Here is a 16,267-nt window from a genome sequence, read left to right as displayed (position 1 = left end):
TTTTTTTTTTTTTTTTTTTTTTGTCTGCCAGCATTACTTCATTAATTCAATGAAAAGCCAAGGCAGGGTGCTGAATATTACATGTTATTATGGGAAGGGTGCTGAAATAGAAAGAGCCTTAGATGGGTTCCTCTATTTGTTAGCTTTGAATATTGAACAGGCCATTTGATGGTAACAGTTGTATAAAATATTACCACTGACTGAGTACTTAAGATGTGCTAACAGCTAAATAAGATGGTAAAAATCATGTGTATATTCAGAAATACAATGTCCAAGGTACTTAAGATGCCTGATTCACCAGACAAAGTTGAAATTGTGTACAACACCTCCTCGAGACCTGTTATGGTTAAGAGGGTATCATGAAACAGGTTTTTAGTGTAGTAACATATGTTATAAAAATAACAGTAACAAAACTAATGACCCAAATTTGTTTTGAAGAATAGTGCAAAACTAAATGTAAAATATTTGGAAAGGCTGTGGGGGGGGTGCCTTTCCCCTTAATAGAAAATTCACCTGATTCTAGTCTCTGGTCATGCTAATATTGTTACTGATTTTCTTCAATGCTGGTGAAAGAACACAGCCAGGCCATGTCTGAAAGTGAGATCCAGTCTCTCCCTCTCCTTCTGCCCCAGTAGTAAGCTTCTATGATCACAGTTGTCCTTGTCAGCATCCAGCTGTCCTTCTGTTCCGGACATTGCTCCCTGTCTTGTAACCCCTGGCTTTTCATGTTCCCACAGCCACCTCCCCACAAGCTCCCTCAACTCATCTTTCTGCCTTTATATGACTGCTTATATGACTGCTTTATATGACTGCTTGTCATAGTGCTGATGTTTGGTACTCATTCTAGCATTGGAATAATTTAACTCATCAACTTGCTTCTTACTGTTTTCTAAAGAGCTAGATTAATGTAGAGCATAGTATTGCAGCTGATTCATTTATTTTGGGATGATTATGTACTTATTATTGCTAGACATATGAACACATTGAAAAATCAAACAAATTTAGTTTAGCATTGACAGCATACATTTTTAAAGAAAATTCATAAATGCAAATGATGTTAAAAGAAATGTCAGTTTTGTTTTCTAATTTCATGTCTTTAATCTGCTTGATTTTAGGACGAATAACCTTTACAGAACCAAATATCCAGAATGTGCCAAGAGATTTTGAAATCAAAATGCCAACCTTCATAGAAGAGAGCCCCCCTTCCCAAGCCCTAGGCAGAGGCCTGCTTCCCATGGGCAGGTAGGGATTCTCTATCTGGGTATTAATAAACTTTTGAGAGTATGAACAGCTTGAAAGTAGCCTACTATACAAAATAATGATGTGAGTTTATGTTCCAGATGTACCCATTCCTATTGTAAGCACTACCCTTTTCAAGTCCCAAGTCCGTCTCTAATGAAGCTAGCAGGTATTGAAAGGCTGAAAATCTAGGCTATTGATCAAATCAATCAGGACTGTGGGCTTGTTTAAGCTAAAATGGTGAAGGGATGGGTAGCAATGCCAGCAGCACCTCTTCTGCCTGTCCACCTTCCTGTACTAACACGACGGGAAGAAACAGCACAGATCATTTGTGTGGGATCTAGCTAAAGGGATTTGTTGGGTTACATGATAGTGAATTGTCTCAGAAAGAGAGCGTAGGAAAGGTGATTACAGTAATATTTAATTGAACAGTTGCTAAAAGAGGTCTAGTATCTTTATTACTCTCTAAAGCCAGTTTCAGATTGTTTTTAATGCTTCTTATATAGAAATATTGACTGCACTATGAAATTAGAAACAGTATTTCACATATTTAAGATGCTTCATGTCTAGCTGATAGTGTTGTTTGTACCACAGAGGACAAAATAAGAGGGGTTGTGTCCGGAACCCTGGGTGCCAGTCACAGATGGAGAAAGCCTCAGACAAAGGGATGCCATTTTCAGTGAGCATGCGACATGCTTTTGTACCTTTTTCAGGTAAGATATCTGGTGGTTTTTGAGCTTCTTATTGCTGAGGGAATGTTTTTTAAAACACTGGAAAATCCTGCCATATGAGTGGGACTCAGAAACATACACTGGTCTCTCCATCTCTCCTCTCTGCCTCACAGCCTGTCTTCCCTTTGTTTCATCAGGTTTATAGCAATCACTTATTGTTGTATTCATGACCTGCCTTCTGTGACACTTCTGGTGTGGCTTAGCACAGCACTGGTGGTCTGCTGGAGCCCTGTTTTGAAGGCTCTCATAAATGCTTTTATAAAATGCCACAGGTTGTGTTAGTTTCCATCCACTTTCACACCTCTATAGCATTTGTCCCTGCTAATCAACTTTGTCTTCCTCACTTTCTCTAAGAGCACACTCCTTTGATCTCTCTCTCTCTGTGACTTGTTTTGCTCCGGTGTTTCTTCTCCCTTTCTGTCCACTCCTTTTTTCTGTTGTGTGGAATGGGCCCAATACTGAACTCATTCTCCCTGACCACTCCTAAGTCTCTAGTCATAAACCTGTTTGTCATCAAAACATGGAACTTGTGATCTGACTCCCAAATCATCTCCACTATTAATTAGTATGCAAATTGCCAGCTGGCAAGTCCAGGTGAGTGCAATGAGCCATCTGAATTTATTTTGAATTCTGTCAGAAATCAATATTCAAAGTGTCAGCTCAAGGTCTATAATAAGGCAAAAAATTTCAGTTTGATTTTTTAAGTGTCAGCATTTAAAGTTCAGTTATGTTTATGCAAGAGAATGGAAGTCCTGTGTGGTGTATGGTGATTTCCTAATGGAGTTATGCTATCCTGAGTTTCTCTTGAGTTTGTGGAAAGGAAAGAGCATGCTTCAGTTTGTAAGTAATGTTGCTTAATAGGACTAGTGTGAGGCTTATTCAGAATTTGAAATATTTTAGTTGCCATTTTGTTACACTTGATTCTAGCCAAAAGGCCGAGAAGCAATAGTAGCCATGTTATTAAGATTTCCCTACTTATATTATTTGAAAGGTCTTACCAAATCCTACAGCATGTAAGCCTTTTATTTACAATAAAGGATATGATAGATTAATTTTTAGTTTCTTAGGCACCCTTCATTTCCTTCGTGGTTGTACTGGTTTACATTCCCACCAACAGCGTAGAAGTTTCCTTTTCCCCCACAGCCTCAGCAATATATATTATGCTTTGGATTTGCTTGGGGTGAGATAAAATCTCAGAGTACAATAGTTTTGATTTACATTTTCCTGATGGCTAAAGATGTTGAACATTTTTTCATATAATTACTGGCCATTTGAACTTTTGAGACATGTCTATTTAGTTCATTTGCCCATTTATTGATTAGTTTTTTTGGTGTGAAATTTATTGTTCATTTATTAATTTAGTATTTTGGTGTTTAATATCTTCAGTGTTAAGTTTTTTGAGTTCTTAATGTGTTCTGGGTAGTAATTCTCTGTCAGGTGAATAGCTGGCAAAGATTTTCTCCCATTCTCTGTTGTTTTTTTCTTTTGCCATATGGAAGCCTTTTAATTTGATGCAATCTCATTTGTCAGTTCTTGCTGTTATTTCTTGAGGTACTAGGGTCCTTTTCAAGAGATTGTTGCTAGTTCTAGATCTTGAAGTATTTCTTCTGTGTTTTCGTCTAGCATTTTCAGTTTCAGATCTTTAGGTATTTGATGCATTTTGAATTGCCTTTTGTACAGGGTGAGATAGGGATCTATCAGCAGCCATTCTGCATAATTTCAGGGAAAATCATTTTACAATTAAAATATGATTAGGGCTGTCTGAGGCCTCAGTAGTCCTGTGATACAGTGATGCTGTAGGCCAAGATTACATCAGGTGAAGACATTCTGCTTCTTAAGAACCCCTCTTCTACATATGGATATCAAGTTTTCATAGCACCTTTTGTTAAAAAGGCTGTCTTTTCTCCATATATATTTTTGGTAACTTTACTATAAATCAGATGGCTGTAGCTATGTGGGTTTATTTCTGTGTTCTCTGTTCTAGTCCATTGACCTACATATCTATTTCTATGCCAATACCTATTTTTGTTACTGTGGATTTGTATAATATATATTTTATTTTGTTTTATTTTTTGAGGCAGGGTCTTACTACGTAGTTGAACTCACATGTTGGCTATCCTTGAACTCACAATGATCCTCCTACCTCATCCTCCCAAGTTCTGGGGTTGCAGGCATGTACCACCTCCAGCATTGCCCATTTTTCTTGAGATGGCTTTGGCTAGTCTAGGTCTTTTGTGCTCCCATGTGACTTACAAGATTTTTTTGCCTAGTTCTGTGAATAATGTCACTGATATCATGATGGGTTTGCATTAAGTCTGTGAATTGCTTGGTAGTATAACCATTTTGACACTATTAAAGGTCTTTCTATCTTCTAATATCTTCTTTAGTTTCTTTCTTCCAGTGTCTATAGTTTCAAGTCTTTCACCCCTTTGGTTAGGTTTATTCCTTGGTGTAATTGGGGTTTATTTGGTTGTTGCTTATTTGCTTGTTTGTGTGTGTCTGTGTGTGTGTGTGTGTGTGAGAGAGAGAGAGAGAGAAGGAGAGAGAGAGAGAGTGTTGTGTACTAGTCCACTGCTTTGTGTATACCCAAAACAGTTAAAGTCAAAATGTTGCATATTGTAGACTCCCGAATAAACACGTTTATCATGGTACAGTTCACAACACCCAAGTTGCGGAAGGAGTTTAGATCCCTATCAGTGGATGAATGCACAGATACAATATGGCATACATATCCTATGAAGTTCTAGTCAGCCAAAAAGAGTATGTCATTTGCAAGATAATGGGTGGAACCAGAGATCATCATGTTAAGCAAAATAAGCAAGATTCAGAAAGACAAGTATCATATGGTTTCTTTTACTTGATGGTGGGGTAACAACATGAAAGCAGAAGGGAGACTACTGGAAGACGAAAAGGGCCAGCTGAGCGGGGGCATAGGAGGGTAATGGGGGAGTGGTTGTGATAGACATATTAACAATGTACAGTGAAACCCCTTACACTGTATAATTAATATGCATTGATTAAAAAGGAAAACAGCAAACAAAAGCGAGTATAGGTAAGCATTTTAGGTCCAAACGATGCTGTTTGCCCAAGCTCCCCATGTTTTTATTTACTTAGAGACAACACTTTGTCTTGAGCTACCAAGATCTCTGAAGGAGTCTACTCTGGGAAAGCTCAAAGCAGAGGTCCCAGTGGAAACTTACACTCAAGCCAGGTTGATTAAAGCAGACAGGTCAGTTGCAAGCCATCAATAAGAAGCTACATCTGGTATTTGGCAGGTTAATCTCTAATTCTGACTAAGTAAAATCTTCAATGTCCAGATATCCCTAGAGACAGACAGAGCTTTTCCAATCCACCTGTACATCAGCTGTGTCTTTTAAATACATGGAAGTGGGAGGAGAGAGCTGAAACTAATTTATTTTTCTTTTTATTGAGTTTATTGGTACAACCTACGTATACAATACAGTTACGTTCATCACTGGGATTCTGTACCTTTACATAATGGGTCTTGATTCTCATTTTTTCCCCTTGTCCCTGCCCTCCCCTCATCCCCTGCTCCCCTCCCCATTTACAAACACTTTTATTTCCATTTTTTCAGTTTCTCATATTTTTTTCCTCTCCCTTATTATCTTTCCCCCACCCTTTCCACTTTCCCTACACCTTTAGCCCTTTACTTCCTATTTCACATTATTAATTATCTCATTAGGTTCCTGTGTACTATTGTAGTTTTTCATACCAAAGAAACTATTCGGTATTTCAGTTAAAGAAATCTCTGTATGAACATTAAAAAATAGGGAATCCAAAAATAAAACTAAAAAGGAAAGTAAAAGAGAAAAGGCAATGATGTATCATTAAAATAATCCTAAAAATAATCCAATTCTGGAGATGAAAATGGCCCCTGAACATATTTAAATTGCTTCTCGCTCTTATAGTCTTATCCTATTCTTTTTTCATTATTTAGATAATACTTTATTAGTTTCTGTAATCAAACCCATGTAGATGTAACCTTACATATTTAGTACGATGTGTTAGCCCTGTACACATGGAAAAAAATAAAAAAAATAAAAAAAATTAACATGTCTAGACCAATATGGATGTCCATTTCTGTACAATGCCAACTCAACACAGTAAATGGGATAACTTTTTCCAAAGTTGGCAGCACCGTTAAAGTTTCCCAAAATTCAAATTTTATATGTGTGTGTGTGTGTGTGTGTGTGTATATATATATATATGTTTATATATATATAAAAAGACTAGTAATAGCAGTATGCTATGCATCAACAGCAGCAACTGCTTTTCCAGGTTCTGCAGTCATCTGAACAAAATTATAGACATTCAGCACATTCCATTAAAAAAAAAAAAAAAGAAAAGAATATTATCCAGACAACAGCAAAGTTCTGTTGCTGTTGTGGTACCTGGCACCATTTTTTTATTAGCATCTTAATCATCAAAAGAAAGAGAACATTCTAGAGTAATATCATTAAATGTAGCTCTGATAAAGCACAGTCCCTACTATGTGTCATAAAGCAGGTACAAGATATTTTACATTCATAGAAGTATGATACAGTACCATCCTACCTCAATAATACTAGAATCAGTTTTGGTTCGAAATTTACTTTGTCTGCAAATAAGACTGCTACCCTTGTTTTTTTCTGGGCTCCTGTCACATAGAGAATTGTTTTCTATCTTTTCACTTTCAGTCTATGGGCTTCTTTTTGCACTAGGTGTGTTTCTTGTATACAACATATTGTTGGATTTTGCTTCTTATTCCATTTGGCCAGTCTATTTCTCTTGATTGATGAGTTGAGGCCATTGACATTGCTGGTTATAACTGATATGACTTCCATTTTGCTCACTATGTCTGTGGTTATCTGGGAAATTATTTCTGTTTTGAATTTTTCTAGAGCCTCATTGATCTGTTTTGTTACTTCCTCTGCCTTGAGTTAAGGGTGTCCTGGTGGTTCACTACTGGCCTTTTCATCCTCATTTGCCATACTGTTTGCCATTGGTGAACTGGAAGTCTGTCCTTGTGTCTTGCTTAAGTGTTTTCTCATTTTTATTTTTGTTGTCGGACTGTCCTTGATTTAATCTCTGGGTTATCCCCCAAAACTTCCAGATATGGTTGTGCCCTAGCTTCTGTGTCTCTAACGACCCACAGACATTCTCATCTTCATAACATCAGAGAAAACAGCTCATCAAATCAACCGCAATGCTTTATCCCAACTGATACAATCAGCACCACATTAAGATCAAGCCCAACTTGGAAACTGACCACCTGTAGTAGTCACTAGTCTATCACCCTTAAATCATTTGAATTAAATTGAAATCAAGAAGCAGTCCAGAACATGTCTGCAGTGAACAAAATTTCAATATATTGTGTTTACCATTTAATGGCTCAGACAGAGCGAGGATTCAAGACCCCTGATCTCAGTTAGCTGATTGCTGAACCCCATGATGCTGACTGACCTCGGGCTGCAAGGCCCCGATTGAGTTCCCCAACCTTCTGAATGGTTGAACTCCACAACGTTCTATTACAGGTTTCCCATGCCCTTTCTTTAAAGATGTTCAAAGTTGGGAACTCATAAAAATACCCTTGATGACCACCTCTGCCTCTGCAGAGTAGGTCCAAAGACTGGCACAGTCAGGAGGTCTGAGAGTGCGTGGGGGGGTGGCGTTAGGGGGTTCAAGGGTGCCCACGCGGCTACCTTCACCACACTCAAGCAATGGCAGCTGGGGCGGGAGAAGGCGTGGCTCTCCTTCCCACAGTGGATCGGGGCCCAGGCTATATTCCTGGCACTTGAGTGATGGCTTGAAACTAGTTTTAACACAATTAAAAAATTTTGACCCAGTATCCTATCACTTCACCGTCTAATTAGTGAGAATGCTTCTAAAACTGCTATGTGTTTTACATTTATCTTAGTGTAGACACTAAACACAAAGCTGGTTCATATTTTTTAGAAGTATTCACTTTGAAGGAAAAATGTACCCATTTCAAAACTTGTGAATCAACTCTTACTTAACTCATTATTACATCAGAAAACTGTTACTTAAATCAGAAGGCGCTCTAAACTGCAAAAAGTTTTGCTGTTTTGCACCAAACCTTCAAACAGCCATGAAAGCATCTTGCAAATTGGATAGAGTTGCAAATAATTTTTTTTTTTTTTTGATACTGGGGATTGAACTTGGGTCATTGCACTTGCGAGGCAGGTGGCAGAACCACAGAGCTAAATTCCCGGCCCGCAAATAAATTTTATTTAGTGAAACATGATAACTATATCTGTTGTAGTTTTTTCCTTATAGCCAGCTAGCTGAAAAAGTTTCCACACCTGAAATGTTTTAAATTATTTCAGCCTCTAAAAAGATCTATCTTTTCAACGAAAGACATCACATGATTTTTTTTTTTAACATGACCAATTTACAAACTTGGATCCTATGGGAAAATTGCTTAATTTTTTGTTCTCTCTCCTCTCTCCCTCTCTCCCTCTCTCCCTCTGTCCTTCTCTCCTTCTCTCCTCTCCTTCTCTCCTCTCCTTCTCTCCCTCTCTCTCTTTCTCTCCCTCTCCCTCTCTCTCATGTGTGTCTGTATGTCTCTCTCTGACTCTGTCTTTATGTATCTGTCTCTGTCTTTCTCGGTCTTTGCCTCTGTCGGTCTGTCTCCCTTTTCCCTCCCTCTTCCTTTTTCTCTCTCTTCCTCTGCCTCCCTCCTTTCCTCATCTTTCTTTTCTAATGTACTGGGGATTGTACAAGTCTTCACCTTGAGCTTTACCTTGTCCTTTTTTTTTTGAGAAAAGGTCTCACTAAATTGCCCAGGAAGGGCTTGAATTTTTATTTTTTTTTTGGTCCTGGGGATTGAACTTGGGACCTTCGCTTGCAAGGCAGGCAGCAGAACCACTGAGCTAAATCCCCGGCCCTGGTTTTGAATTTTTGATCCTCCTGTCTCAGCCTCCTAGAGTGCTGGAATTACCAGGTGTGTGCCACCATGCCCAATTTAAATATTTTATTCTGGTCTTAGTTTGATTCTTAATTTTGAGAGTGAACTTTTGATCAAATTTGCTGCAAATGTTTGTTATCTCTAAATTTTTTCCTTGTAGAAGCCTAAGCGTTTTTATTTAGCCATGCTGCACCTTTGTGTGGTGACATTTGTGATGCTGCTCCTTCCAGACATTTCTCTGTACTGTTCAGTCATAGTCAATTCTCCACCTGTTTTTTCCTTTGCTTTACATTTAGAGATTGGTTCACACTTATTTTTAATCAAAACAATTAAAATTATAAGTATTTTGAATTTATTGCCTATTATTTTCCCACAAATGTTTCTGTAACTCATGCTGTAATCATACAGTATCCATTAGACATTCAAATGTTATGTTGGTGTGGAAAATGATTACAATTCAATCAGTCTTGACATCACCATAGTGATGTCTTTATGGATAAGAGTATAAATACAACAAAAATATATGATGCAACAGTTAAAGTACATTTTATTCTTTTTACAAAATGGTGATTAAATGCACTAAAATAGCATGGCGTCCTAAGCGTTTTTAAATGTGTACCCGTGGCACGAAGCATGTCTGGTTGTCATGCTGTCACCCTTGCTGTCCATCTGCCAGGCTTTTTCATCATCCGGGACCAACACTCGGGAGCTGGCAGGTGACAGCCCCCTCCTTACCCCGTTCGGTATATCCACTTTTCTATTTCTATGTGTCCGACCACTCTGTACCTCGAGGAAGTGAAACCCTAGTGTCGGTCCTTCCCTGCGTGCTGTGCTTGGCGAATTGTCCTCCAGGTTCATCCACAACGCAGCATGCATCAGTCTCCTCCCTCTTAGTGCTGAGCTGTAGCTCACTGTACCACACTTTGTGTGTCCATTCGTCCATCAATTTATTCTTAGTAAAACAATAAAATTGTGTTTAGTGTAATATTTTATATGGCTTTTGTTTTACATTTTTAATTAATTTAATTTAAATGTCTATGGATCTCTCTGCCCCAGTGGTCCATTTACATTCTAGTTTATTAACATATGGATGGATGTAAGTCTATGTCTTGTTATTTGTATCTTTATTTGTACTCTCTTCCCCCTTTGGATATTGGGGACCAAACCCAGGGTCCTGTAACACTGAGCCATATCCCCTGTCCTTTTTATTTATCTTTAGAGACAGCGTCTCATTATGTTGTTCGGGTGGGACTATAACTCGAGATTCTCCTGCCTCAGCTTCCTAAGGGCAGGAATAACAGGTGTGGGCCATTGCACTTGGCAATTTTCTCTTTTTAAAATCTGTTTTATATTTTGTTTTGCTGGGTGTGGTGGCACATGCCTGTAACCCAGCCCTCGGGAGGCTGAGGCAGAAGGATCCCTGTGAGTTCAAGACCAGCCTGGGCTACATAGTTCCAGGGCAGGCTCAACTAAAAAAAAAAGTCTATTTTTTTAAGTGAATAGAGAAAACAGGTTTATCTAGCCCATGGTTCTTTTTTAATCAGTGAATATTAGTGATACAGAATAATGAGATTTGTTTTGGTACATTGGTATATGCATATAATGTATTTTCATTATTTTCATCTGTGGTTACCATCCTCTCCACTTCTCCCCTCCCCAAATCCTTTGCCCCATCTCTAAGACTTCTTTCTAGTTTCCTGTCATCTTTCCTTTATTTTAAAATTGCTTATATGAGAAAACGCAATATTTAACTTTCTGAGACTGGCTTATTTGCTTAACATGATGGTGTCCAGTTCTATCCATTTGCTTGCAAATGATGTAAATTCATTCTCCTTTATGGTTGAATAGTATGTATAAATAGTATGTATAAACATACACACACACTTTCTCCCCTTTTATCATCTCATCTTGGCTGTTTCCATAGCTTATCTGTTGTGAATTCTAGAGGGTAAAAATGTATCACTGTAATATGCAGTCTTTAATTCTTTTGAGAATGGTAAAGCTAGAATAAATGGTATATCTATTTGTTGTTTTTTGAGGACCCTCTCTACTGATTTCCATAGTGGCATACTAATTTAGACTCCCACCAGCAATATAGAAAGGTTCTTTTTTCCTTGTATCTTCAGCATATATCTTTTTTTTTTGTACTGGGGATTGAACTCTGGTCCTTGCGCTTGCAAGACAGGCCACCGAACCATACATATATCATTTTTTTGGTGTTGTTTGTGATAGCCATTATGATTAAAGTGAGACTGAATCTTAGTGTTACTTTTATTCACATTTCCTAATGGCTAAAGAGTTGAACATCTAAATATACTTATTGGCAATTTGTATTTCTTTAGAGAATTCTTTGTTCTACTCATCTGTCCATTTGTTGGTTGGGCTATTTGGATTTGTGTGTTTGTGTGTGTGTTAAGTCTTTTGAGTTCTTTATATATTCTGGATACTAATCCTCTGTCAGAAAAGTAACTAACAAAGCTTTTCTTCCATTCCATAGGCTCTCTCTTCACTCTGTTGATTGCTTCTTTTTTAAATGAATGCAGTCCCATTTGTTGATTCTTGGTATTTCCTGTGCTTTCATGTCCTGTCTGTGGCTTTCCCTATGTTTTCTTCCAGTAGCTTCAAAGTTTCTGGTCTTATCTCTAGGTCTTTGATCTATTTTTATTTTATTTGAGTATGGGAAGAGATAAAGATCTAGTTTCAATATTTTACCCTTGGATATCCAGTTTTCCTACCACCATTTGTTAGAGACTTTTTTCCAGTGTATATTTTTGGTTTGTCCAAAATCAGACGAATGTAGGTGTATTTGTTTTGTTTCCTTGTTTTCTGTTCTATGCCATTAATCTACATGTCTGTTTTTGTTACTGTGGCTTTGTAGTATAATTTGAAATTGTAAGTATTGTGATGCCTCCATATTGCTGTTATATTTCAGGACTGCTTTGGCTATTCGGGTTTTTAGTGTTACAGTAATTATTTTGGGATGATATTTTTCTAGTTCTATGAAGAATGGTGTTGGTATATATATATATATAGTTTATAATTATGGAACTAATATATTCTCATGAAAATTTAAATATATGTAGGGATACAGTAAAGCTATGAAGGGAGGAGTTTCCACACAAGTGAGATCCCCCATTGTCCTGTTGGAGACACAATTCTGCCCCCAAGAGGGGCTCCCAGGTGGCAGCTTCCAGCAGGTGCAGGAGACACAAGCAGAGGTCACAGTGGGGTTTGTGTGCCTGAAGTGGATGTGGGGACCCCATGTGGGCTGTCAGGGACACAGGCAGAGTGAGGGTCTGAGCTAGAGGTCACAGCACAGTGGCAGGTCTCCAGGAGCAGCCCACCCTCATGCTCCATGTAGGCTTGGTTGCAGCCACGTGGACAGGTACCTTAGGACCAGCTCTGTGGTGTGGCTCAGCTCTGCACCCACTGTGTGCTTCAGGAGCAGCTTCCGCCTGTATGTGTTGGAGAGCTTGCTTATAACCTTGTAAAAGTGGGCCATGGGCCAGGTTTGGAACAGAGGGAGCTGTCTGCTCGCCCTGTAGTCATAGTCTTCTAGTTCACAGATTCCCTTGGTGGATGAAGACAGCTTTTCCATTTTCACCTGTATTTTGGTCAGACCCTCCAAGGTGGCCTGCAGCTCCTCACACAGCATCTCAAGCTCCTTGTCGTAGTCTGGCTGTGTCTTTTCTTCATCTTTTTAGGAGGCTGGGCTGCTATTCTCCAGTTCTGCCTTGTCTTTACTCAGCTGATTTTCAGGTTGGAAATGCTGTTTGCAGTGGCAAAACCTGCATCATCCAGGGCTTCCCATTCAGGATTAGACTGTGCCAATTAGCTGCTTTGTCTTTAATTTTTCTTGCACTGACATATAAGACAGGCTTTTGGGGTGCTGCAGCTCAGAGAGTCTTTGCTTTCATGCACTCTGTAGATATCCCTGGGAGGAGACTTGGGGCCTGCCCTGGAAGTGCCTGTTGTTGGTATTTTAGTAGGAATCTCATTGAATATGTAGGTCACTTTTAGCAATGTGGTCATTTTAACAATATTAGTTTAGATGATTCATGAACAATAGAATTCTATTATCTAAAGTTTTCTTTAATTTCCTTTTTCAGTGTTCTGTAATTTTCATTATAGAAGTCTTTTACCTTCTTGGTTAGGTTAGTATTTTCTTTTTTTGAAATTGTGAATGGATGTATTTTCTTGAGTTCTTTCTCAGTGGATTCATAATTGGTATATAGGCAAGTTGATTTTTGTGTGTTATTTTGTGTCTTACAATTTTGCTGAATTTGTTTATCATATTTAAGAGCTTTCTGGTGGAGTTTTTAGGGTCTTCTGTATGAAGGATAATATTGTATGTAAATAGAAATGTTTGACTTCTTCCTTTCCTATTTCTTTTAATTTTTTTCCTTGCCTAGAGTTTCAACTACTATGTTGAACAGGAGTGACGACGTCTCATTTCTGATTTTAGAAATGGTTTTAGTTTTTCCCTGTTCAATATGACATCAGTTGTGGGTTTGTCGTATATAGCTTATGATAATTTGAAGAAAGATACTTCTATTTCTATTTTCTTCAGGTTTGTAACCACAAAGGGATGTTGAATGTTACCAAAGGGTTTTCCAGCATCCATTGAGATGATCATGTGGTTTTTATCCTTAGTTTTATTTACTTGGTACATTTACTGATTTAGGTATGTTTGAACTATCCTTGTACCCCTATGATGAAACCACCTTGATTATGGTGTATGATCTTAATGTGTTGTTGAATTCTGTTTGCTAAATCTTTTTGAGAAATTTTGCCTCTTTGCTCATCAATAATATTGGTCTATAGTTTTCTTTCTTTTAGTACCAGGGATCACTCAGGACCTTGTGCTTGCAAAGCAAATGGCTGCACCACTGAGCTAAATCCCCAGCTCTGTAGTTTTCTTTTTTATAGCATCTTTATCTAGTTTTGGTGTCAGGGTAATGCTGGCTTAAAAAGGAAGAATTTGGAAGCATCCCTTCCTTTTCTGGAGAAGTTTGAGAAGCATTAGTATAACTTCTTCTTTAAACATTTAGAAAAATTCAGCAGTAAATCCATCAGGTACTTTTTGTAGTTGGGAGAGTTATTATTTCAATTTCACTACTTGTCATTGATTTGCTTAGACTTTTAAAAATCTTTTCGTTAGGTCATATGTGTCTAAGAATTTATCCTTCTAATTTATTGGAATATAAGTCTTCAAAATAATCTCAAATAACTTCTGAATTTCAGTGATGATTTCACCATTTTTACTCTCTAATTTTATTAATTTGAGTCTTTTGGTAAGGTTGGCTAAGGGTTTATCAATCTTGTTTATCTTTTCCAAGTGCCATGTGTTTGATTGATCTTTTGTTCTTTTAGTCTCTCTTTCACCAACTTTCTCTCTAATCTTTATTATTTCTTCTACTGGATTTGGGTTTGTATTTTCTTGTTTTTCTAGGACTTTGAGATCCATCATTATGAAATTTGTTCGAGATTACTTTAATTTTCTGACATAGGCACTCATAGCAATAAACTTCCCTCTTAGAACTGCTTCATTGTGTCCCACAGATTCTGATATGTTATGTTGCAATTGTAATTTGATTATAGGAATTTAAATTTTGTTTTTGTTCATGAACTTAATTTGTTCTATGATTTTGGAAAAGACAGCCACATTTGTATTTGTGTGGAAAGGATGGCTGTGGCAGTGTTCGTCACCTGATGCAGAGTTTGCAAACAAAAACAAAATTTTGCCAAATGCTTCTGTTGAAAACCGAATTATTTGGAAACAAAAGTGTTCATCAACTAAGGGACTACCGCTATTTTAAGTTTCCATTCTTTCACTTTCTGTCTGTGTCCTTGCTGGTGAGATTTATTTATGTTGCAGGCAACATATACTTGTGTCTTGCTTTTTTTTTTTTTTTAATCCAGTCTGCCAGTCTGGGTCCTTTAATTGGAGAATTAAAACCACTTACATTAAATGCTATTATTGAAAGGTATATTCTAATTCCTGTCGTTTTGTTGTTTTTCTAGTGTTTGATGCACTCTGATTTTCATTTGTTTATATACTCTCCCAGTGAGATTTATTTTTTCCTTTGGTTGTGTGGTTGAGCATGTCCTATTCTTTTGTTTAGGATTCCCTCAGTATTTTCTACAATACTGGCTTTGTGATCATGAATTTCTTTAGTTTGTACTTATTTTGGAAGGTCTTTAATTTTCCTTTGATTTTGAAGAATAGCCTTGGGTGATACAGTATTCTAAGTTGTCAGTTACATTCTAACCCTTCCTGGCTCAGAGTTCTTTAAAAAATCTGCTGTTATTCTAATGGGTTTGCTTTAATGCTTTAGTGTTTCTCTCTAAATACTTTTAGTATTCTTTGTTCTGGATTTTTTTAGTTTGACTTTGATATGTTGTGGAGAGATTCTTTTCTGGTCATGTGTACTTGGAGTCCTAACTGCCCCTAATATCCAACTATCCATCTCATTCCCTAGATGTTGGAAATTTTCTGCTACCATTCAGTGACTTGGTTTTCTGTCCTATTAGCCTCTTTACCCTCTCAAGGACAAATGAGTCTTAAATTTGTTCTTTTAGAGTCGTTTAGCTAATCTTTTCATTATTTATTTTTTCTTCATTACCTTCTGAATATTATAGCACACCCACCTTGTTTTCAGACCCTGATATTTTTCTGATTCATCTTATCTACTTCTATCAGTTGAGTTTTTTATTTGTTTTATTTTCCTCTCATTGAGTTTATTGGTACATTTTAGGTATACAGTACAGTTACATTCATCATTGGGATCTTGTACCTTTACATGATAGGTTTTTGTTCTCATTTTTTCCCCTTGTCCCTGCCCTCCCTTTACCCCCTGAGTTTTTTATTTAACTAATTGAGGATTGCAGAATATTTTTTGGTTTTTCAGAACCTCTATCTCTTTACTGAAATGGTCTTTCATATCTTCTGTTTTCCTTAATTCAGATATATATTTGTATCTTCTTTCCTCTCATCAATCATTCTAATTATCAGGTTCTAAATTCTTTGTATGGAATTTAATCTACTTCAGTATCTGTGAGATCTGTTTTTGGAGAGTTATAAATTTTTGGAGGCATCTTGTTGCCTTGGCTTCTCAGTCTCTTTGTTTTTGTGTTGAAGCTTACAGATCAGTTGAATGAACATCTCTACAGTATTGTATGGAGGTCTTTTTAGTAAATGGCTTTCTCTTTGTGATGTGTCCTTGGTTGAGGGTACATCTCAGTGTGAAAGCACTCATTCAACACATTCAGAGTGTAGGTGCAAACCCTAACACTATTTTGCAAGGAGAGAATACCAGTGATATTAACATCTAAAGAATGAGTCGGCGGGCTGGGTATTTAGCTCAGT

General features: G+C 37.4%; 1 protein-coding gene and 1 pseudogene across 4 annotated transcripts in view; one reads left to right on the top strand and one right to left on the bottom strand.

The window, feature by feature from the left end:
* The window catches only part of Polq (DNA polymerase theta), a 161,684-nt gene that overhangs the window by 120,235 nt on the left and 25,182 nt on the right, over nucleotides 1-16,267 (top strand). For all 4 annotated transcript variants that reach the window (XR_004518780.1, XM_010630003.3, XM_010630002.3 and 1 more), the window contains exons 23-24: nucleotides 1,116-1,242; nucleotides 1,834-1,952. Coding sequence is in view for 3 of the 4 variants with exons in the window: in XM_010630003.3 (XP_010628305.1) it covers nucleotides 1,116-1,242; nucleotides 1,834-1,952 (246 nt within the window). In the remaining variant the exon portion in view is untranslated. The remainder of the gene's footprint in view (nucleotides 1-1,115; nucleotides 1,243-1,833; nucleotides 1,953-16,267) is intronic.
* LOC104866172 lies at nucleotides 11,987-12,955 on the bottom strand (annotated as a pseudogene).

Source organism: Fukomys damarensis, unplaced genomic scaffold, assembly GCF_012274545.1.
Source record: "Fukomys damarensis isolate Sample0158 unplaced genomic scaffold, DMR_v1.0_HiC HiC_scaffold_24, whole genome shotgun sequence".
NCBI classification, from domain to species: Eukaryota; Metazoa; Chordata; class Mammalia; order Rodentia; family Bathyergidae; genus Fukomys; species Fukomys damarensis.
Note: the sequence above shows the minus strand (reverse complement) of the source record. Positions and strands in the feature narration are given on the sequence as shown.